Source organism: Aulonocara stuartgranti (genome assembly GCF_965226115.1).
Source record: "Aulonocara stuartgranti genome assembly, chromosome: 3".
Taxonomy (NCBI): Eukaryota; Metazoa; Chordata; class Actinopteri; order Cichliformes; family Cichlidae; genus Aulonocara; species Aulonocara stuartgranti.
The window spans coordinates 53,324,238-53,346,930 of record NC_138941.1 but is presented as its reverse complement, the minus strand read 5'-3'; the positions used below and the strand labels follow the sequence as shown (position 1 = coordinate 53,346,930).

Below are 22,693 nucleotides of genomic sequence, written 5' to 3'. Positions count from 1 at the left end.
TTCTCATTTATTTATAAGTTCTATCTGCCTTTTATCACAATTACCATTTTATTCTGTTTATATATTTCCGTTTAACCTCTGCAGATCAGGCTAATTTCACTGAGTGCAGAATAGGTCTACAAAGCTGAGCAAAAGAGCAACATCACAATAACATGGCTCAAAATTTCAACACTAACAAGCCTCCTGACTTCCTGCAAAAAGACCTAATGAATGTGAAAAGGAAAACACATGTTTATTCTATAACAGTGAGACTAACACTGAGGCGTATCCAGATGAGCACTACAGAGGATGACAGTATCATTCAGTTCACCTGGAACGGATGGCTTGAGTGTCTTCTTAAGTTATCTGAGACTCAACGACACAGGCACATATCACTGCATCGCTATCCTTAAGAGAAAGAATAGGTCATAGGTCAAATCACGTGACCTCAAAGTTACAGATAAGATAACAATACTAGCTCCTTTGGGTTTGTTTATAGCACTTTCACTCAATCTGTTTGGTAAATAATAGGCCAGTTATGTACATATAGAAAGTAGGTGCTGCTACTGTTATACATAAGTTGCTTTTAAAATACCTCAGAGCTCTATCACAGTGTACTTTTACATCAGCCTCCACTCCTCTACATTTACATTCATAAAACCAACCTTTTTTTAAGTGAAGATGCCAACAAATCCATATCCTGACCAGCTTCTTCTAAAACAGGTTATTAGACTTCAGTGGTGGCTGTAACTCAGGAGGTAGAGCCAGTCTACTGACTGAAAGGTTGGTGGTTTGATCCCTGATTACACGAGTCTGCATGCCAAATATCCTTGTTCAAGATACTAACCCCAAGTTGCTCTCCAATGCTTCCATGTTAGGGGTTAGATAAAAGCATAGAAGAAAGTGTTTGGTTGAATGGGACATGTTGTTTAAAGCGCTTTGGGGTTGTAGCAAAGTGTTGTGTAACAATCAGTCCATTTATCATTAGTGCGAAACTGTTTTTGATTTTAGGTCCGGGAGGGCATCATGTGTAAAACTCAGCAAAGTCAAACATGGCCTGCATTTGTACAGCGCTTTTCTAGTCCATAGGACCCCAAAGCGCTTCACTCTACATTCAGTCATCCACCCATTCACACACACATTCACACACTGGCGATGGCAAGCTACATTGTAGCCACAGCTGCCCTGGGGTGCACTGACATGTTGAACCACCCACTGTACTGACCTCTTCTGGCAACAGAGGAACAAGTAGCTTCTCTCTTTTTTCTAAACTGACAGCTGTTTTCTAGTTTTTCATTTCCATGAATATGTGAGGGTTTGCTTTATTTAGATAAATTAAAAGTATATTTTTGTTGGCAAATCAAGGCCATCATGTGAAAATGTCCTCCATAATTTTACTTTTTGGTTAAAGGTTAGAAAATGTACTCTAAAGGTTTTAAGTATAATAACAAGCATCTGTAAAAAAATAAATAAATAAGGAATAGTTTGATTTTTTTCATTTCTTTTTTTAAATATCAGTTTGCATGCATGTTCACAGATAAAACACACGAATAGAAACTCTGTCACAGATTTTATTCTTGTGATAACAAATGTATGAATAAAATACAAATTGACACATGAAGTGTGCATTTATACAACACGTAACATATCAATGCTATGTGACAAATCATCGGTATGTTGTGTGTTGGGAATGAGAATGCTCTGAGATTTCACTGCCTATTATTAAAAAAACAAAACAAAACACCTGGTTGCTCTAGCATCACCATACTGGAGGATCCAGAGATGCATTTCGTTCGCCATCCCAAAGATAAACTTAACCTTTAACAGGTCAAGTAGTTTCAGTAGATGAAAGTTAAAAAAAAACTAAACAAAGTACAAAGTCATAATTTATCTAGAAGCATTTTTGGTAAACAAATGAAGCTCAATAGAGTAGAATAGCTCTTTATTGTCATTGTACATGTATTACTAAATTTTGGGTGCTCCACACTAATGTGAGAATGTGTCTTGTCGCAGTAAGTTCACTCTGAGCCGTCACAGAGAGAGACAGTGGAGCCAGGTGACTTTAGCTGAAACCCAGCATATAGTGCTTCAGTGAATTTGGTGTTGAAAGTGTGCAGGTGGACCAGTGTGTCAGAGAGGACACTGTAAAAGGACACAGTGCCTGCAGGGTAGTCCACATACACTGCTAATTTGTGAGAGACAATCAAGGAGGGGACAGCGATCACTATTGATGCGTAATTGTAATTTCCAAAGTAACCATCATCATTACTGCAGTAGAGACTGCAGGACTGATCAGTCCTTCCAAACCTGCTGTCATCGCCGTCTCCTTTCCGTCCAATTCCTACACAAGCTACACCGATTTGAACCTCTCCACTCCACTCGACCTCCCAGTAACAGCGACCAGTCAGACTGTTGGTACAGAGCAGCTGCGGCCAGTGATCAAACCTATGATTATGATCAGGATACAGCTGTTCTTCTTTCACGTGTGTGACCTTCTTGTTGTTGTCAGACAGTTTGAGGTTCCTGTGTGCTGTGTTTAGATCCAGCGTCAGGTCACAGAAATCTAAAGGGGACAATGAGACACAGTGCAAATGGTCTGTAATAAACACTTTTAATTTTATTTGCATGGTTTTCATGTTAATGTATGAAGAAGATCCGGTATGCAAAAGTTTTTGATTTTTTAAGAGTGTGTTACCATCAGAAATTGGTTTCTACTTAGTAAGTAAGTAAGAAGATATGTAACTTTTTTGTAAAATTCATGATTACATATATTTGACAGAGGTACAACTAAAGTGTAAAAAATGTGAACACAGTACAACATGGTGTAAATAGAACTGATACATCAAAAATACTTACATTTCCTTAGACCTGGTCTCATCCACTGGACTCCTTGAGGCTCCACACTGAAATGAGAATTTTATCTTTTAGTGTGAAAACATGCCTTTATATTGTCTGAGTAATCTTTTCTAGAGAAATAATCTTGTTTCCTTTTATTCCATAATAAAATGAAAAGGATAATGCACTTCCAGTTCTATGGATTTATATATCAAAGTAAATTTTTTAAAAAAGAAACCAACTGGTCTGTACAAGGTTCTTAAATTACCTAAAAACAACCTGAGAAAATTGAAAAAATTAGACATGTAAATAAAAAGCCAAAATCCTGTATAAATGACACGGTGCAAAACAGTTCACACTTGTAGCATCCGCTTAGCCATGAGTAGGAATCGAATAACTTAAGAGGAACTTTGAAGAAGAATTCTTAATTTTCTCACATGACTATATCTGCTCTGCATAAATAACAACTACTTGCTTCACTTTTTTTTTCTTTACAATAGGAAAGTCAAAATCCTGTTCCAAAGATTAGGGTGGTTCTGCATTTATTGGTGTAACGGTACACGTAAGCTCCAGACTGAGATGTCTTGATGCATGCTCAATCATCCAGGTAAGTAAATCCCAAAAGGTTGATTCTGTTCATCTGGATGTAACGTTTTCAGTGGGAAACTCCTCACAGCCTATTGTTCACATGTGCTAGCTTCAGTCATTACGCATTGAACTGTATATAAGGTTGGGGAAACCTGCAATCAGCTCAGATTAAAGAAGTCACTTGGATGAGTGACAAAACGTTTGTCCCACTGAAAACATCCAGGTGAACAGAATCAACCTTTTGGGGCTCCAGACTGAGACTAAGTCTGAGAAAACAATCTGACCCAAAACATTGGCATGTATGGCAATACATCTGGTAATAAAGGGAAATGAAACAAAAGGGTTACATAATATCAAAAAATCAATTCTGTTTATCTGGACTTTGCATTTTCAGTGGGAGAAACGTTTTGTCACCCATCCATGACTTCTTCAGGCTCAGCTGACTGCAGGTTTCACCAACCTTATAAACAGTACACAGCAAATTCAAAAGTGTTAAATGTTTTGGTGTTAATAGTCTTCTTGCAAAAGTAGAGTTAATTTTACTCTAAGTAGAGTCACATTCTACGTACGGGTCGGCAGTAATACATCCAGCACCATCATTTTAAACATGGGGGCCCCGCAGGGATGCGTGCTGAGCCCCCTCCTCTTCACTCTGCTGACCCATGACTGCACTCCATCATACAGCTCCAACCTCTTCATCAAGTTTGCGGACAACACAACGGTGGTGGGTCTCATTAGCAACAGGGATGAGACCGACTACAGAAGTGAGGTGAGACGCCTGGCCACGTGGTGTGTTGACAACAATCTCTCTCTGAATGTGGAGAAGACGAAGGAGATTGTTGTGGACTTCAGGAGAATGCACACCCAACATGCTCCTCTGACCATTGACGGAGCGTCTGTGGAGAGAGTGAGCAGCACCAAGTTCTTGGGTGTGCACATCACAGAGGATCTCTCCTGGACGTACAACACCACAGCACTGGCCAAGAAATCACAGCAGCGTCTCTTCTTTCTCCGCAAACTAAGAAGAGCAGGAGCACCAGCCCCCATCATGCACACTTTCTACAGAGGCACCATCGAGAGCATCCTGTCGAGCTGCATCACTGTGTGGTTTGGAACCTGCAATGCGTCCTGTCATAGAACCCTCCAACGCATAGTGAGAGCTGCAGAGAGGATCATTGGTGTCTCTCTCCCCTCCCTCCAGGACATTTACAGCACCCGTCTCACTAAAAAAGCCCTTTGCATAGCGGCTGATCCCACGCACCCAATGCAAAGCTTCTTCAAGTTGCTGCCGTCAGGGAGGTTTAATCCTTAATGGCCTGGAGTCTCCAGGCCAGGACCAGCAGACTGAAGGACAGCTTCATCCATCAGGCTGTCAGGAAGCTTAACTCCCTCCCGATTCTGCCCCCTCTCCCCTCTTCTCCTCCATGGTCTCACTGAACTCTGTCACACACACACACACACACACACACACACACACACACACACACACACACACACACACACACTCTCTCTGACTCACTCACTGGCCTGCACCAGTTACCAGTCACCTTGTGGAGCATTGGACTGCCACTACCTCATAAGACTTTGTTGTTACACTATCTCTTACCGTACATTACTAAATCTCCATTTGCACTATTTGCCTATTTGCACTACTCTGCCTGGTTTACACTCAATGTCATTTACCCTTACTTGAATATTGTATATTGTATAGCTTTCTTGGTATAATTGTATTGTATTTATTTAAATTTTTACTTTTTAATTATTTTACTTGCATTTCTTAATCACTCTCTTATATTTAAATGTTCTTTTGCTATTTCATCTAGGGTTTGAGAGTAACGAAATTTCTATTCTCTGTATGTCCTGTACATGTGGTAGAATTGACAAATAAAGTTGACTTTGACTTTGACTTGATTCTTTTAATGTAACTCTGAGGTGTAAAATGATAGTAGTTAAAATCGAGTGTTAAAAATGAGTGTTTCTATGTCAAATCTGGAGGTGTTACAATGGAAACATTAACTCTTGACCTCTTAACTCTGAACTCCTAGAGGGGCTACGACACCAACAGAGTAAATTCACAGACTCCGCCCCCAGCACGGCTCCAATCGAAGCTGAAGTGAAGCCGTTTCAGAACATTTTGCTCTACATATTTGAGTTGTTTGCCATGCTTGGTAAGTCATTCTTTCAAAGATTGTTTCAATTATTATTATGAGCTTTTACTTCTGTGGCTCTTTGGAGTTGAGACAAAGCTGTGTGAAAGGCATTAGCCATGTTGCTCGGTGATAGCATAATATTCTGTTTTAGCTAGCTGAAAGGTATTGTTTGCGGGCAAATACCACAGCCTTGAACAAAGCTTGCATGTGAATTTTCAGTCAAACTTTTGGTCAAATACACCTAAAACAATGTCTAGAATGTGAAATGTTGGTATAATGGTGCTACTTGAAGCCTGAAAACGATCGCCCATAAAAAAAAAAAAACGAGCAAACAGCAGTAGCAGGCGTCCTGACTGGGTTCTACGTTAGCATAGATCCCTCCAGAGTTTTGTGCACACGGTTTAGGTAAAAATGAAAAAGGTTGAGGTTTTACATTTAGTTCAGTATTACCTGTTGCCTGTGTCCTTGTCTTTTGGGAAAATACTTTACACAAGTAATGGCTCAAAGATGATTCCTTTTTTTTTACTGTGCTGCAATTGTTTACTGGATTATTTGTGCCATTAATTAGTGTCAACTAATTTTTATTCAATCTCCACACAGGATATGCTTGTGAAGATGGAATATGGGGGAGAGTGGAAGTGCGTTGAAGTTCCACAAAGGGATGAATGAAGGACATGCATATTGTATTGAAGAAATAAGTGTTGAGAATGCTGTTATTTGCATTTACCATGTCAGGCCTTTTGATAAACACAATTCTAATGAAAGTGAGAACATGTATACTGTTGCATCTTTCAGAAAATGTTTTGAAATTGTGGTGCACAGTTCAGAATAAATGTTTTTCAAAAACCATTGTGTCTTTTTAGTAAATGTTTATTTCCAAAATAAATTTCTAGAAGTTCAGAACAGTAAAATTCCCGCTTTTTAGAATGAATTAGAAGATAACTCTTACGTAGTTAAACTAAAATACTCTTTGAGAGTTAATATATAAACTCTTAACACCAAGTGTTAAATTATCAACTCCAGAGAGATTTGGTGTTTAACACTAAATCAGAGTTAACGTACCAACTCTCCAAAAAGAGTTAAATTAACACTCTCTCTCTATAGACACTTTAAAAGTGTTGAAATCAAATCAGACAGTGTTAATTTGGACATGCTGGATTTGCTGTGTACATTTGCAAAATAACGGAAAAAAGCCCACTTGTTGTAGTGGAAAAACATGGGGAACACAGCAGGAATGAATTAGGTGTCATCTGACAGGAGGAAGCAGAACTGCACACACTGAACACAGAACTTGAGATTGTCAAAATAAAACAGGAAACACACTGAGACACAGACCAAGAGACAAAGGCTTGACAAAGGGGCCGGGGGAGAAAACAGACAGGGATGGACATGACAGATTAGGTAGAAAGGATTGTACACAAGGAGAGAAACATGGGAACAACTAAGGGAGACGAGGCCTGGAGGGAGAGGGAGTGAGCGAGAGACAGAGAGGGGGAGAGGGAGGGACACAGAGCAGGCAAAGAGACATAATGGCTGAGGAAAAGAGACATGGATGGACATGACAGACAGAGGAGACATGGAAAGAAACACATGGAGGGGAAAACGGGAACAGAAAAGCGAGATGAAACACAAAGACATGACTGGGGGACACATGAATAAACTCAAAGACATTAGGAAAACTAAAACCCAAACCTAAATCATCTTAACCTCTTAAGCCCCAACGCCCCCTGATACGGGGGCAAAAGGCAGGAGATCAGTTAGGCTTAAGGGGCTTAAGAGGTTAATAAAGTAAAGTGTCAACAATCCCAAAATAAACTCAAACCCCCCATCGCAGACCAAGAACTATGACAAAGACACTTGTCAGAATTTGTCAGGGTTAAACACATCAAAACCACACTTAGCTATTGTGACACCTACAAGTGTATGGTCACAGTTGTAATCTGCTGGAAACATTTACTGATGTAAAAGCCTTTGGTTCACTGCTGTATTGCACTTTTCAGTTAAGGTTATGAAAATTGCGTGGCGTCGCCACAATTCCACTTGTAGTGTAAAGACGTGGTGGGTCTTACTACATCTGTTTTATTTCGTAGCACATGTAGCTCTGAGACATAATTTTAACCTGATGTTAGTAGAAGTTTTACAGTTGATGATTTCAACATAACCTCATTCTTACTCATTATATTGCTAAATGTAAATAGACTGGTTTATATTTACTTTTGGACAACTATAGAATATGTTTGTTTATTGTTTGCAAATATAGTGTTTAATCTTTTAAGGTATAAAGAGTTTATAACGGTAATAATAAGCAGGTTATTCGCAGTGCTAATATCACTGCACAGAGATATTGTTGAAGCTGGACAGCAGCAGGATTTAGTTACAGATTTATTGTAAATAAGGAGACTGATATAAGATCATTATTTTGTAGATCTATACTTGTGAAAAAAACAATGCGACCAAGTGGGTTTAACATGTGAACCTGATTGAATATGATGGTTTTTTTGTCACAAGAGGAATGACTGAAGGAAAGAGGAACGTGTGTATAAATGAACAGAAAACAATGGTATAAAATTCTGTGTAATAGAAAGACAAGGAAGAGCCTCCACAACTTATGTCTCCAGTCTCTACTTTTCTGTATAAAATAGTCCCCATAGAAGGCCTATAACACGATGGTTATGTGATGTTGGTGTTGTGAGCAACACTTTAAAGCAGTGTAGTAAAAAACTGAACTTCATAAGATCGACACAGTTTCAAACATCAGTATCAAGGGTCCCATCCCAAGCTATTTGTTACATTCTCCCTCAAGCTGTGTATTCCTCCTTGTGTATTTCTGCATTTCCTGAGCAACTTTAATTTGTATTTTGTTAAGCTCAGCAATAAAGCTTCCTTTTAATCACCTTGTTTCCCATGTCCTGCATTTTGGGTCTAACTAATCTTGCCACACAGCCAAGCTTTACACACAACGAGAGAGGCAACGCTCGTGGGCAATGATGATGAATCCTGATGGGATGTGATTGGGGTAAATACCTCAATCTTTTATTGAAATGCACAATCTCAATTGTCAACCTTGATGAGGTTGCAAGGTCATGCAGTCATAAGGTAGTGGGTGCCTATTTCATTTGATTTTAAACACTGTTTGAGGCCTAACTCATCATGATCCCAGCCTTATTTGTTTTTAGTCAATTATTTTCTCAAAACTTGGCAGTCTGGAAACAAAGAAAATAATCGATCTGATACAGAGCAAAAACTAATTTGAAAAAAGTCAGTTTTGCCTCTCTCTTGAATTAAAGGTTAAGGTAAACTTAGAGTTAAGGTTATCACTTACTTTACTTTTTTGTCCATAATTGGATAGATATATTGTAGATAGGCAGGAAAGTGGTGAGAGGAAGAGGAAAAGACATGCAGCAAAAGGCTGCTTGAACCCAGGCCTACTGCTCTCCGGCCATACGGCATATGGTCGCCTGTTCACCCACTGAGCTCAAATAGATCAACAAGATGACCACTTATTGTGAATGATATCACAGTATGCAACTGCTTGGCAAAGACTGTGACAGCTGGGATATGTTTGAGCACCACTTTTGACCAGCAAGAGAAGAAAATGTTAGAGATGATTGATTTTGTGATTTTGACTCACAGATGAGCTTTACTGTGATTGGTTCTGAGTCATTCAGCCACACAGTTGCCCATTTGACTGGACATACAGACTATATTACGGGCCATCAGGTCAGTGGTTACAATAAACCCTTAAATGAATTCAAGTAAATATCTGCTCTTCCTTACAAAATGTTGGAGAAAAAATATATTTTCAGCTTTATTTCCTGTTTTCCTACCAGAGTATGTCCAGTTTCACATGTGGATCCTGCTGTTGAGCAGACAAAAGCTTCATTCCTGAGTCTCCTGGATGATTATAGCTCAAGTCCAGCTCTTTCAAAAAGGAGGGATTGGAGCGCACAGCTGTGGCCAGAGAGGTGAAGCCTGTTCCTGTGATCTGACAGCCTGACAACCTTAAAACACATACAACAATGTAAGGAACTGCTCTGCATTTGATGATGTACATGCAGTCAAATGAACAGATTCTGATTTCAGTTAAAGTAGTTTTAAAAAAGGCTTTTAAGGACTCTGTTTAAAAACATGGAAAAAATATTATTACATTTTATTTTATACTATGATGGACAGACATAAATAAAGTTATGTTTGTTTGTGTGTGTGTGTGTGTGTGTGTGTGTGTGTCTTTCTCTTCTACTGTGCTCTTTCAGAGCTTACACCAGAAGAGAAACAACATCTTAAATCTATAAAATAATGACAGTTGTTGTGAAATATCCAAATCTCCTGAAACAAAGAATCAGCTAACCTGAGAGTTTCCAGCACACAGTGTGGATTCCCAAGTCCAACACAAAGCAGCTTCACTCCTGAGTCCTGGAGGTTGTTGTTACTCATGTCCAGCTCTCTCAGGCTGGAGGACTGAGAACTTAGAATTGAGGAAAGAGTTTGACAGCTTCTCTCTGTGAGGTTACAGCCGCTTAACCTAGAAAGACATGAATAGCAGTGAACTTTCCAAACTTTTGAAATAAATACTTTAAAGCAATCTCTTGCCAGGATTAAACTGGATACTTACAGGGCTTTCTTACAGGCTTTGACCACTGGCAGCAGCTGCAGAAGAGCCGCTTCTGAAGCTGAATATTTCCTCAAGTCAAACTCATCCACACCTGTTTCTGATGACAGTAAGATGAAGACCAGAGCTGACCACTGAGCAGGAGAGAGATCAACTTTAGACAGTTGTCCTAAACTCAGTTGATGCTGGACCTCCTTCACTACAGAGTCATCATTCAATTCATTCAGACAGTGGAACAGATTGATGCTTTTCTCAGGAGAGAGAGCGCCATTCATCTTTTTTTTAACATACTGAGCTGTTTCCTGATTTATCTGTGAGCTGTTTCCTGTTTGTGTGAGCAGGCCTTGTAAGAGATTCTGATTGGTCTGCAGTGAAAGACCAAGGAGGAACCGGAGAAACATGTCCAGATGTCCATTTGGACTTCGTAAGGCCTTGTCCACGGCACTCTGGTAGAACTGTCTTACTGAAGACTCATCAGTCTGCACTGAGGCTGTTTCTTCTTCCTCCAGCAGGTTGATACCAGAGTTGGTGAATGTCAGATGCACATGAAGAGCAGCTAAAAACTCCTGAATGCTCAGATGGACAAAACAGTAAACTTTCTCTTGGTACAGCCCTCTCTCCTCTTTAAAGATCTGTGTGAACACTCCTGAGTACACTGAGGCTTCTCTGACATTAATGCCACACTCTGTCAGGTCTGATTCATAGAAGATCAGGTTTCCTTTCTGCAGCTCCTGAAACGCCAGTTTCCCCAGTGCTTCAATCATCTTCCTGCTCTCTGGACTCCAGAGAGGATCTGTCTCAGCTCCTCCATCATACTTGATGTTCTTCAGTTTGGTCTGAACCACCAGGAAGTGAATGTACATCTCAGTCAGTGTCTTGGGCAGCTTTCCTCCAGCCTGTTTGGTTTTTAACACACTCTCTAGAACTGTAGCAGTGATACAGCAGAAGATTGGGATGTGACACATGATGTGGAGGCTTCGTGATGTCTTGATGTGAGAGATTATGGTGTTGGCCTCTTCCTTGTCTCTGAGTCTCTTCCTGAAGTACTCTTCCTTCTTTGGGTCAGTGAACCCTCTGATCTCTGTAACCATGTCTATATACTCAGCAGGAATCTGATTGGCTGCTGCAGGTCGTGTGGTTATCCAGATGTGAGCAGAAGGAAGCAACTGTCCCCTGATGAGGTTTGTCAGCAGCACATCCACTGATGTGGACTCTGTAACATCAGTGAGGATCTCAGTGATGTGGAAGTTCAGAGGAAGTCGACACTCATCCAGACCATCAAAGATGAACACAACTTTGAACTTTTTAAAGTTACAGATTCCTGCTTCTTTGATTTCAGTGAAGAAGTGATGAATAAGTCCCACTAAGCTGAACTTTTTATCCCTCAGTAAATTCAGCTCTCTGAATGGGAATGGAAACATGAACTGGATGTCCTGGTTGGTCTTGTCTTCAGTCCAGTCCAAAGTGAACTTTTGTGTCAGGAATGTTTTCCCGATGCCAGCCACTCCTTTGGTCAGAACTGTTCTGATTGGTTTGTCTCTTCCAGTCGAAGCTTTAAAGATGTCTTCACACCTGATTGTTGTTTCTGGTCTGTTTGGTTTCCAGGAGAACATTTCAATCTGTCTGACCTCATGTTCAGTGTTGACCACTCCGGTCCCTCCCTCTGTGATGCAGAGCTCTGTGTAGATCTCATTTAGAGTGGTTTGGTTTCCTGGTTTAGCAATCCCCTCAGAGACACACTGGAACTTCTTCTTTAGGTTACATTTAAAAGTATTCTCGCAAAGTGGATCAGGATTTTCTACAGGAAAGAACCAGAAACATGAGTGTTATGATTATAGAAAATGTGACAATTTCATTCCTGTAAAGACTGAATTTATGAAGAGAAATCCTCTCACTGCTCTGCAGACAGTCAGCCAGCTCCTCCTGTTTCATTATTCTCAGGAAGTTAACTGCAAGTTTCAGAAATGCCTCTCTGCTGCTCCTTCTCTGCTTCTCTTCCTCACTGTCCAACACCTCCTCTTCATCCCTCTGACACTCTGAATAATCTGGATTCAGGTCATTCTGCATCTTCTTTAGCTCGTCCTTCACAAACATGATAATGTTTCCCTCCAGTATCTGGAAAATAAGCAACACAATCTGAATTCACAAAAATCAGATCTTCATAGTAAAAATAATTTTTCACAGATTTGTTTTCTGTGTGTTTTCAATTTAACAAAAATACCCTGTACTTATGTTCATTTTACAGGAAACAATAAAATAATAACATAAATTAAATTAAATAATTCTAAGTACTCGGTTATTTCCCCATCTTACATCTTATGTTCCCTGTAGTTTCCTGCAAATTCCACATAAGTAAAGGGTACTTGCGCCTTATTTTCAGGTCGTGTTATAAAGTTATGCTGAAGCTTTGCTTTGAAAAGTTTTTCATAAATAAAAATAAAGTAAAAAATTAATTCCCTGTTGAATTATTTCTGGAATTTTGCCATAATTTTATGACGAATATTGTACTGTGCAACATGAAAACAATTACAAACAGAGGTTGGTGTACATGTACAAACCTTAAATATTGAGTCCAGATCAGTTTGATGCTGCAGACTCTCCTGATCAGCTCTGTGGAGACATCATTATTTATTTTATTTTTTTTAGAAAGAGGAAATACATATTAATGAACATTTTAACAAATTTAAATATGCCAGATTATAGCCTTGGGCTAATTTTCATCTGCATGAAGAAATTAGAACCATTTACCACATAAATACAAGCCAACGATTTCTTCTTCTACTGTTAGATGATCATCCTGATTAAAACAAGCACAACTGTGCTATAACAAACCTATTATGTTAATTTATAGACTTATTTATTAGACTCCACTAGTCCAAAACTAACAGGTCAGTGATGGTTCTGTACCAGTGTTCTTGTAATGACCATATTATGGATATTTCCGGTACATTGCATCATCACATTAAAAAAGTCAGATTCGTGTTGATGTGTTGAAGTGTTTCATTTTAAATTTGACCGTTTTTAAAAATACAAACACCAGGGAAGAGCATCTTACAGCAGCAGCTGACGCTTTATTCTGATTAAAAAAACTTAAAATGCACAAATTAAAAAATCGTAAGATGACACGTTGAATCAGCTACATCTGTGGTGTTCAGTGTCCAGATGCTGAACAACAAAATCTTACTACATGACCCATTTTGTCATGTTATTTCATGGAGGTCATATAAAAAGGAACCACTGGTGAAAAATGTAATGTAAAAGGTAAATGGCCTGCATTTGTATGGCGCTCAGTCCCTAAGGACCCCAAAGCGCTTCACACTACATTCAGTCATTCACACACTGGCAATAGCAAGCTACATTGTAGCCACAGCTGCCCTGGGGCGCACTGACAGAAGCGAGGCTGCCGGACACTGGCACCACCGGGCCCTCTGACCACCACCAGTAGTCAAACATGGGGTTAGTATCTTGCCCAAGGATATTTGGCATGCAGCCAGGAGGCAGCCTGGGATCGAACCACGACCTTCTGATTAGTGGCTGCCCTGCTCTGCTACCTGAGCTACAGCCACCCCAATCGAATGTAATGTAAATATCAAGTTTAAAAAAAAAGATTTGCTGTTGTCCTTATTAGTTTTGTTGACGATTGTCATGGTGATGGTGTGTCACTATGAATTATGAGAATCATTTAATAGTTAGAGAAATCCAGCAGCTCATATGGTGGCATCCAGCACCACACATACAGCTGCAGATCATTTCACCTTCCTACGCAAAACTGGCAACTGCATCAGAGTCAAAAGAGTCAAACTAACTGCTGACACATTCCTGCTGATTACCACATAAATTATAATCAGTGTGATGCCCAGTGCAGGGAATGCAGGGCTGTTAAAATAGATTTATTTTTCTTTTAAGTTAGCAGCCTCACTTATGGAGCTCTTCAATCTCAGGACTGAGGCCAGGTGTACCACAGAGCTGTAAGGTAAATGTGAAATGTCTTACTCCTCAGCAGCAGCAGACTTTGTTCCTTTAAAGTCAACGATGAAATATCTTGACCGATCACTCTTCAAAGACACACAGCTGGGTCCAGGTTCAGGTTCAAGCGCATCTGGTGTCTCAGTGATCCTGGTGAACAGAGAAATTAAATTTTTAGCCTTCTGACACAAAAAGTAGGATAAACTTGGAGCTAGTCACAGTGATAATATTACAGTAAGGCTAAAAAGTTTGATGCTCTTCACAATGTTCTCTTTAGTCTGTTTGTTTATCCAACTGTCTTTTCTTCTTTTTGTGAACAAAGTTAAAAATAAATCAATAAATCAATAAATCAATAAATGACTAAACCAAACCTTCTCACTGTTTACTCATGGAGTTAAGATACGTTTAACATTTTGTTAAGTCTTACCTCTCATCAGGAGTCAGTTTCCTTCTTTTAAAGTCAGGGCGATCTTCCTGTGGAGATCTGGGTCTGATCTCAGGCTCAGGAGAGTCTGGTCTGAGGAGTGAGGAAAAGAATAAGGCAGGGTTATATATATACACTTTTTTAATCTCCAGGTGGAACATACGCTGGAAAAACCTTGCAGGGTTAAATTGAATTAACAAAACAGAGAGCAGTTTTTTTGTAGAGTTACTGCATGTATGAAATCATTTCTGTATTTGTTCTTTTAGCAGTGACGATAATGTGAGGTTTTGTGTGATACCTTTCCATGTTGGTAAAAACCTGCAGTCACCTGATGGGAGAGAAAAGTGAGAATAAAACACACATAATCTGTTTATTGAGATATTTGATAGCAATAAGGTATCGCTATCAAATACCTGTTTAATTATAATAATAGTTTTATATTATATTATATTATATTATATTATATTATATTATATTATATTATATTATATTATATTATATTATATTATATTATATTATAATTAAGGTTTCATTGTTTGTCAACAAAAATCTGAAAGAGTCAACAAACAATCATTGTGATGATTAAACTTTTTAAAGAGGAGATTACATAGAAAACAAATTTTAAAAAAGCATAAAAAACTTACATGATATAAATCAGATCAAAGATTCACTTTTTTATCATCATCCTGAACACTGTCTGTCTGCAGCTGTTTGCTGTCTGCACCGGGAGAAGATCTGATTCTGTTCTTTCTCTATTAAGGTCTTGTCTTACTTTCACCACTTTATGCTTCAGGAGTTTGAGTCTGTACTTAAGTAAACTATTCTGTAGCTCACTTCCTTGTTTTTCTCGTATCTGTTATTGTTTTGAATACAGGTGCTCACTGTACTGATGACACGCCTACACTGTTAGACTGGTTAAACTGGTTAAACTGGTTAAACACTGCCTTGTTCTGGTGTTTTGCTGAATTTCCTGCCCCTGGCTACTGAATTTCATCCATCAAGTAAAGGGTTTGAACAACTAAACATAAATTATGCAGTTACTAAATGGCGTAAAACATTTTAATCGAATAATAATTATGTTACGAACTGTAGGGCTCTGCGTCCTGACAAAGTCAGAAATGATCCAGCCACCTGAATCAAAAACATGATAAACTACACAGAGCTCATCACCCAGAGGCATTAACAGTTTTGTCAAAGCACATAAAACCATCATCTGATTGTCTGAAAACACAAAAAACCTAATTCATGGTTCATGTCTCACCTTTAGTCCTTCCAACAGAGTCTGTTCTGCCTGCAGTGGGAAACCTTCAGCCTCCTCAGTCCAGTAAAAAGGTTCTCAAAGGTTTTGTGGTCATGAGCCCCTTTCAGAGGACAACATTATCCCATATAATCAGCTGATTTGGTCTTAGCTTCACATGATGATGTGCACTGACTGAAATATTTAACCACGTTCATCAGATAGATGACTGGCTAATAATTAATTTGTAGCAGGACAGAAGACACAGAATTACAGTAAAAATAAATGAAAGATAAAATACATACGTTTGCCGTGTGTCCTTCTTTCACTCTACCTTTTTCATCACCCTTACAGGACAAAGAACCGAGTCTACTTTCATATGCAAACACAGCCGTCACGCCCGGCTGCCTGAGATCAGGTTACATCAGCGAGTTTGTTCCTCTGTTTGTTTTCACTTCAGCTTCTGTTCAGTTTTCAGCAACTTTGAAGAAACACAGTTATTATTAGGTTTGGTTTTATGAGTAAAGTTTGAAGACATCAGTAAAACAGGAGTAAAAAATAACAATAATTATGTGTGTGTGTTGACCTTGAAACAAAAACATATGATCCTCTGTAATAGGAACTAATATGAGCTCATGTTTATGTGTCTCTTTGGCACACTTAGAAATGTTAATGTAGGTAAACTGGAAAATTTATTAATATTAATAATAATTCAGTGTCCAATCTCAGGTCATCGGCTCAGACGCAGTTTTCTTTCACTCGACCTGAGCTCACCAGCTCAGTAACAGCCCCACTCTTTGGTGTAAATGAGTCTTTATATTTGCTTTCTGTAACTTGATTTTTCTTACTTATTGTGTGCTCATTGTCTGTGTGTTTGTGTGTGTTTGTTCCTGATTCTTCACTTTTGTTGTTGTTTCAGTTCCAGCCTGAACTTTGAACTACATGATCACACAGTGGATTCTCCATTTTGTGCCAAAATCTGTTTTGAGTTTTCAACAACAGGTGTTTAAATCCACTGTTTCCCCTGTTCTGTTGGGCCTGCCTGTGTTAGAGACTAAAACATTACACACATCACACTGGAGTGGGCGTTCACAACCAAACCTGACAGATCCTGGAATTATATTTTTATCTTCTGGGGAGAGATAACTGATCAAATGGTCTCTGTCCTGTATTATGTCCATGACAATTTGTTTGGTTTCATTTAACACAATGTATTCACCTCAACACCTGTCATGTTCATGAAGGACTTGAGGTGTCAGAGTCTCAGGAAGGACGAATCAGACTTCAGCTGTTCAGACTCAGGACTGATGACTCGGGACTGGACCTGTGTCAGATGAACACTGATCATGGCTTCAGCTCTTTTGTCAAACTGAGTCTGAGAAAAAATGAACTTTTTTTATTATTTCCTTTCTGTTTGAATCTAAAAGAAGCCTAAACACACAAGATATCAATGGAAATCCCAGGACGTCCTCTATTTAGTACATGAGGACTTAGCTAAAAAGGGGCAAAAGATATAGACTTAAAACAAATGTCCATTACAGAGGACATAAATGCTGCTTCTCAGGAGGATAAATGTGTCAGGTTTGGTGGTGAACGTCCACTCCAGTGTGATGTTGTGGTTCTCCTCTGCCTGATAGCAGGTCTGTGTCACATTGACTACAAATGATCCTGTTGAGGAGACAGAGAGGGAAAGAGAAAGAGTCTGCCTTCATTCACTCATTACATCATCTACAAACAGACAGAGTGCCACAGTTATACTCTAGATTCTTGTAATTAGGTTGTGCATTAATGAATCATTCCTGAATTATTAATTATTTTGTTACAAATATTTACAAAAGCTCAGTGTGTACACTCACTGTAATAACGGTGAAATTCTTTTTTTTTTTGTAATTTTGAAATAAAAAAGTGAAAAATATTAATAAGAGATAAGATAAGATAAGATAAGATAGAACTTTCTTAATCCCTCGGGTGGGTTCCTCTGGGAAATTCGACTTCCAAAAAGCAATCGTTGAGATGAACCTTGTTGGATTAAGTTCATCGGCTGTTTGAGAGAGTCATGTACGTCTGTCTGTGGTGACGTAATTGGCACGTGACGTGAAGGCTTCAGCAGGCTGTACTCGCCATTTGTTTTTGTGACTTTGGACTTGCTGCGACTTTGAAAGTTGTGAATGTGCAAGAAGTTGGACTTGTTGTTGGAGTGAAGAGGAGAAAATCACAAAGCAGATTCACAGTTTGTCTGTGTTTTGCTGACTTTGCTGTTTGTTCTTTTTCCAACTTGCAGACACGCCTGCCTGCACATACCGTCTGTGACTGTGTGTTTGAAAGTGTCATCATTACATCATCTAGAAAATAGAATCGAAATATGATTCTACATCTGCTCTTCAGATCAGAAATAAATTGTTTGGGCAGAAAGCGTCATTTGCACGCGGAGCTGCATAAAAAGCACAAACTTAAAACATTCATGAGGTCATGTGATTCATATCAGAGCTCAGATTACTAAACTTAAAGTTAAACCGGACCTATCGAGAGGTTTTTTGAGTGAAAAAAATAAGTCTTGAAGCCCCAGAATGAAACCGAAAGTTAGAGAGGATTTTTTAACAGACGTCTCCATTTTCTCCTTCCTAATTTCAAAGGATAAAAACTCTGTGTTTGCCCGCTTTGCGCAACAGGTTAGTAAATTTCCCTCAAGAATGTTGGACTTTTTTGCTCATAAGCTTTGCCTGATAGGCTTGTTGTTTTATTTTTGTTCTTCCTTTTACACTGAATTGTTTCTATCCTGTTACAAAGGATAGCACTTGTGTGCTGTGGTATTCCAAATAGTGGCATGTTTGTGTTTCTTTACGGTAAAATGTGTAAACCACTTCTACCAGTAGTTGTGTTTTGTTTTTTCTATTGAAACGCACTTATGTTATGCATATTTTGTGTTTGTGATGACCTGTTTTTGGTGTTGGTCATTTTCTTTTTGTTACATCGCTGGCAGGAGGCTCTTATTACAGCGTCATCAGCGTGTCAGTGTTCGGATTAACTGCAGTAAAGGTTTGTTTTTCTTATGTGTTTGTGATCTAAACCATATTTTCTCTCTCTCTCTCTTTTCGTTGTGAAGTTGAGGGCACAAAGTAGCCGTATGTGTGTGTGAGACGGTCACATCCAAGTGTGAGTTCATTCTCTTTGACCTTCTTTCCCTTGGTAGCCAATCTGCCCAGTGGGAAGTCATATCGCTGAATTGCTATTTTATTTGTACTAATGTCATTTATTTGTCTTTATTCAGTTTTACCATCATTATAAAACGAACTCCTTAATGACACAAACCACATTTTGCCTTGTTAAGTAATAAAAGCCGAGTTTGAGTTGATATTCTCTGTGTGGTTTTGTCTGACTCACCATCTCTCCACCATTCCTCTGAACAGAATTATTTAAATAATACTGTAGTTAAAGGTTGTTGTTCTGTGGTTTCACACTTTAAGTCTCATGAAGAATGTCGGCTGCACAGCTCTCTTTATTTCAATATTCAGTGCGCCTCTCTTCTGTCCTGCACTGGGTGAGCAGCTGCTTTATTAAGCTCAGAATCATTCTCGTGTTTTAATATCAAAACAAAGTCGTGAATTAATTAATAAAACTTAATAAGCCTGTTCTACAATGTTTTACCACTTTACCACCAAGTTTGTGTGATATGAAGAGTTCCCCATGATTGAAGCTCTCATTCAGAAAGCACAGAAACATAAACAGAAAATATTGGAATAACTGAAACATTCAATAATTAAAAATATTTTAATTCATTTGACATGTTATATGAGATATTAAATAAATATCTGGATTGAAATTACATTTCTGGTCAACTAATACTTGATACAATGATTTATTCATGAACAGAGAATTATTCCTTGTTCAGTGTTGCACAGTAAGTTTCTGTGTAGTGTTTCTGAATAAGAGTCGCTGATTGGTTCATGTGCACATATTCGGCTCATTTCCAGCTCCCTTTGACTATTATTGGACTAGAGTAGTTTTGCATGATTCACTCTTAGAAATGATCTTTATTTATCTTCTTCTGGGCCTTGATGTTGTATCTCAGGCTGGTAGTTCTTCTTATTGTGTGCTTCCTCTGTCCACATGGAGGAAGCACTCATAGTTTAGAGCTGTGTTTTAATCTTTATTTAACCAGCAAGTCAAACTCTTGAGAAGGCTGCATGCTAAGATCGGCTATTTAGCATCTATTTTATGTTGATGGCGTCTTTGTTTGGGTTTAAATCCAAAACCTTCTTGCCACGAGGCAAGACTAGCATCTATGTAAAAGATGACTGTAGCCAACATGATGTCACACAGTAGTTTTTGAATCCTCAGTTTTAGCTTCATGCTGCCATTGTGTAAGGTTTTTGGACCTGAAGTGTCCACTGTCCTCCATCTTCCTGCCTTTGTGCCAGAAATTAATCTCAGTTGATAATTAAACAAATAGTGAATGATTACTCCTTCCCTAACATGCACCAGGAGCTCACATGGGGAAGAGAGGAGGCTGCAGGAGCTGGGCTCTTTTGTAGGAGGGACTAACATGAAATTATATTTATGTCAACATTCCCCTGCAACTTAAAATCATAACGATGAAACGATGTACTGTACTTTTATGGGTGAAGGTGTTCAATGCCCACTCATGAAATTCAGTTCCTCAGGCATAAGTTGAACAACCCATGCTCACAGAACCCAGAAGTGAATCACACAAAGCAGCTACCATGCTCACAAGAGTCAGTTTGGCGAGTGCTGCAGCAGATTCACAATCTCACAGTCAAATGTGCTCTTAAAGCTACAATTAGCATGAACCAGCTGACTTCTTACAGGGCAAAGAAAACCTGCACCCATAAAATGACATGATCTGCTCGGGGCTTTGACACACCTGTAATTTCATACATCAGGACAAAGGTGAGAAGAGGGACCCTGTGACACCCCATTGAAGAGCCGTAGGCTGTGGATCTCTTAAGATTTCACTGCTGGGTTTGTAAGGCCATGTTACTCCTAAATTTCTATCTTGTTCAAAGAGAAGATATAAAACAAAGTTCTAAGCTAATCGACCTTAGTGTTCTGTTCTCCTTTTTTAAAAAGAATCGATAAGAGAATCGATAAAGAATCGAATCGTTAAACAGAATCGAAAATGGAATTGGAATCGTGAAAATCTTATCAATACCCATCCCTACACATATACACAAAGCTAGCGCGAGGGCCCTCGGTGCGCCCGCCCTGTCCAAGATGTGTACATCCTCATCTTGGACAGGGAGGAACGCTGGTTTGAGCGCGGAGTCAAGGAGGCCATTTACGTGAAAAGGGAAAGACCATCTCTGAATCGAGGAGGGGGCCTTAGGGTACATCTTTCGCCATCTTACAATGCTGTGATTGCAGCCATTCCCCAACTCTCTGTGAATGGTACTCATGGTCTTTGATCAGTGGGTTTTGGTCAGTGGTTGTTGATCAATGGTCATGAGAATTTGCATAATTATGATGAAGGAACTGACCTCCCAGCCCATTGCTCCTTCAGTGGGCTGGTTTCAGTCATTATGCAAATGTATATTTATAAGATTTGGGGAAACCTGCAGTCAGCTGAGACTGAGGAAGTCACTTGGTTTCTCCCACAAAACGCTACGTCCAGATGAACAGAATCAACTTTTGGAGAATTACTTTCCTGGATGATTGAGAATGCATCAAGACATATTTCACAGTTCACTCAGACATTCAACACAACAAAGCCTGTTCAGTGGCTTCAATTATCTTACAAGTTTCTGGTAAAGAGTTCATTTCAGAAGATTTTTTAATCAAACATATTAAAAATCACTTCTCACTCTGTCATTACTAAACAAACACGTCTCCATTTACCAACAGTGTCAGGATCCTGGGTCACTCGACCCAGCACTTTGAATTCTTTGTGTCTTTATAATTTTGTATTGTGAATCATGTTTAAGGTTCTCTTTGTTAATCTTAGTTTATCCCATAGTGTCTACTGTTCTAGTTCGGGTTTCCTGTATTCCCATTTTAGTTCCCTGTTTATTTAATAGGTTGCCCTCTTTGTCTACCTCTGTGTAACTGTTTATATTGTGATGTTTGTTCTGGTGCCTTGTGTTCTGTGTTTTCATCATCCCGTCATGTGCTCCTCCTTGTTCTCTCTCTCCCTCCAGGCTATCTCTGTGTACTTCCTGTGTTGCATTGAAAGTCCGTGTCTGGTGTGAGTGTTTTCAGTTTTCATGTCCTCCCCATCCTGCCACGTGTAATTATCCTCAGCTGTGTTCCCTGTGTGCTTCCGCTTCCCTTATTACCTTTTGGGTATTTATGTCTGAGTTTTCCTCTGTTCTGTGTTGCATCGATCTGTCAGGGAACGTCTGTGTGTAGGCAGGAGTGGACCCAAACACAGGACTCTCAACACAAGGTTAAACTCAAAGACTCAACTTCATTAACAGAAAAGCAAGTAGTGATCCAAAACTATACTGGAATGACCTAAAACTAAGGCACAGGGAGACACAGGGAAAACACAAGGAAATGCACACAACCATGAGGGTTGTGGACATGGAAACTAAAAACTAGAGCACTGGCGTCAGTTTCTCCTTTGCCTGAGACAAAAAGTTTTTCCTCCTCTGCATCTAAGCTAACTTTCCTTGGTTGGCTGGCCCATTTAATAGAAGATTTAAACAGCATGTGTGTGTGGCTCAAATCCAGTGCATGTGTGCTTTAGGTACCTTTACTAAGGATATCCTGTCTTTATGATATCATAGAGAGTATGAGTAGAAAAGAAGCCTGAGGCTCCGGCTCACTGGTATTACTTCTATACATAATGACCTTTTTATTTAACATTGTTAAATATCATGGTCATATCTAATGCACTCATCCATTGCTGAAACAGTATAGCTCTATATGACAGGAAATAAGGAAACGCA

The 22,693-nt window shown here is 39.2% G+C and overlaps 1 protein-coding gene across 3 annotated transcripts; it reads right to left on the bottom strand.

The window, feature by feature from the left end:
- Positions 1–1,536: 1,536 nt before the first annotated feature.
- Positions 1,537–16,108, bottom strand: LOC309702678 (protein NLRC3-like). Of its 3 annotated transcripts, XM_082527285.1 has the most exons (12): positions 16,094–16,108; positions 15,813–15,912; positions 14,850–14,879; positions 14,555–14,644; positions 14,155–14,277; positions 12,720–12,771; positions 12,057–12,276; positions 10,165–11,959; positions 9,901–10,074; positions 9,380–9,553; positions 2,836–2,882; positions 1,537–2,542 (listed from the first exon to the last, which is right to left on the bottom strand). In XM_082527285.1, the coding sequence occupies exons 3-12, from the start codon at positions 14,855–14,857 to the stop codon at positions 1,998–2,000; spliced, it is 3,228 nt and encodes a 1,075-aa protein (XP_082383411.1). In that variant the 5' UTR covers positions 14,858–14,879; positions 15,813–15,912; positions 16,094–16,108; the 3' UTR covers positions 1,537–1,997. The 3 variants fall into 3 exon arrangements, with proteins under 3 accessions (XP_082383411.1, XP_082383412.1, XP_082383413.1); XM_082527286.1 differs by lacking the exon at positions 16,094–16,108 and having other exon boundaries at positions 15,813–15,916; XM_082527287.1 differs by lacking the exons at positions 15,813–15,912; positions 16,094–16,108 and adding an exon at positions 15,196–15,650.
- Between the last annotated feature and the right edge of the window lie 6,585 nt (positions 16,109–22,693).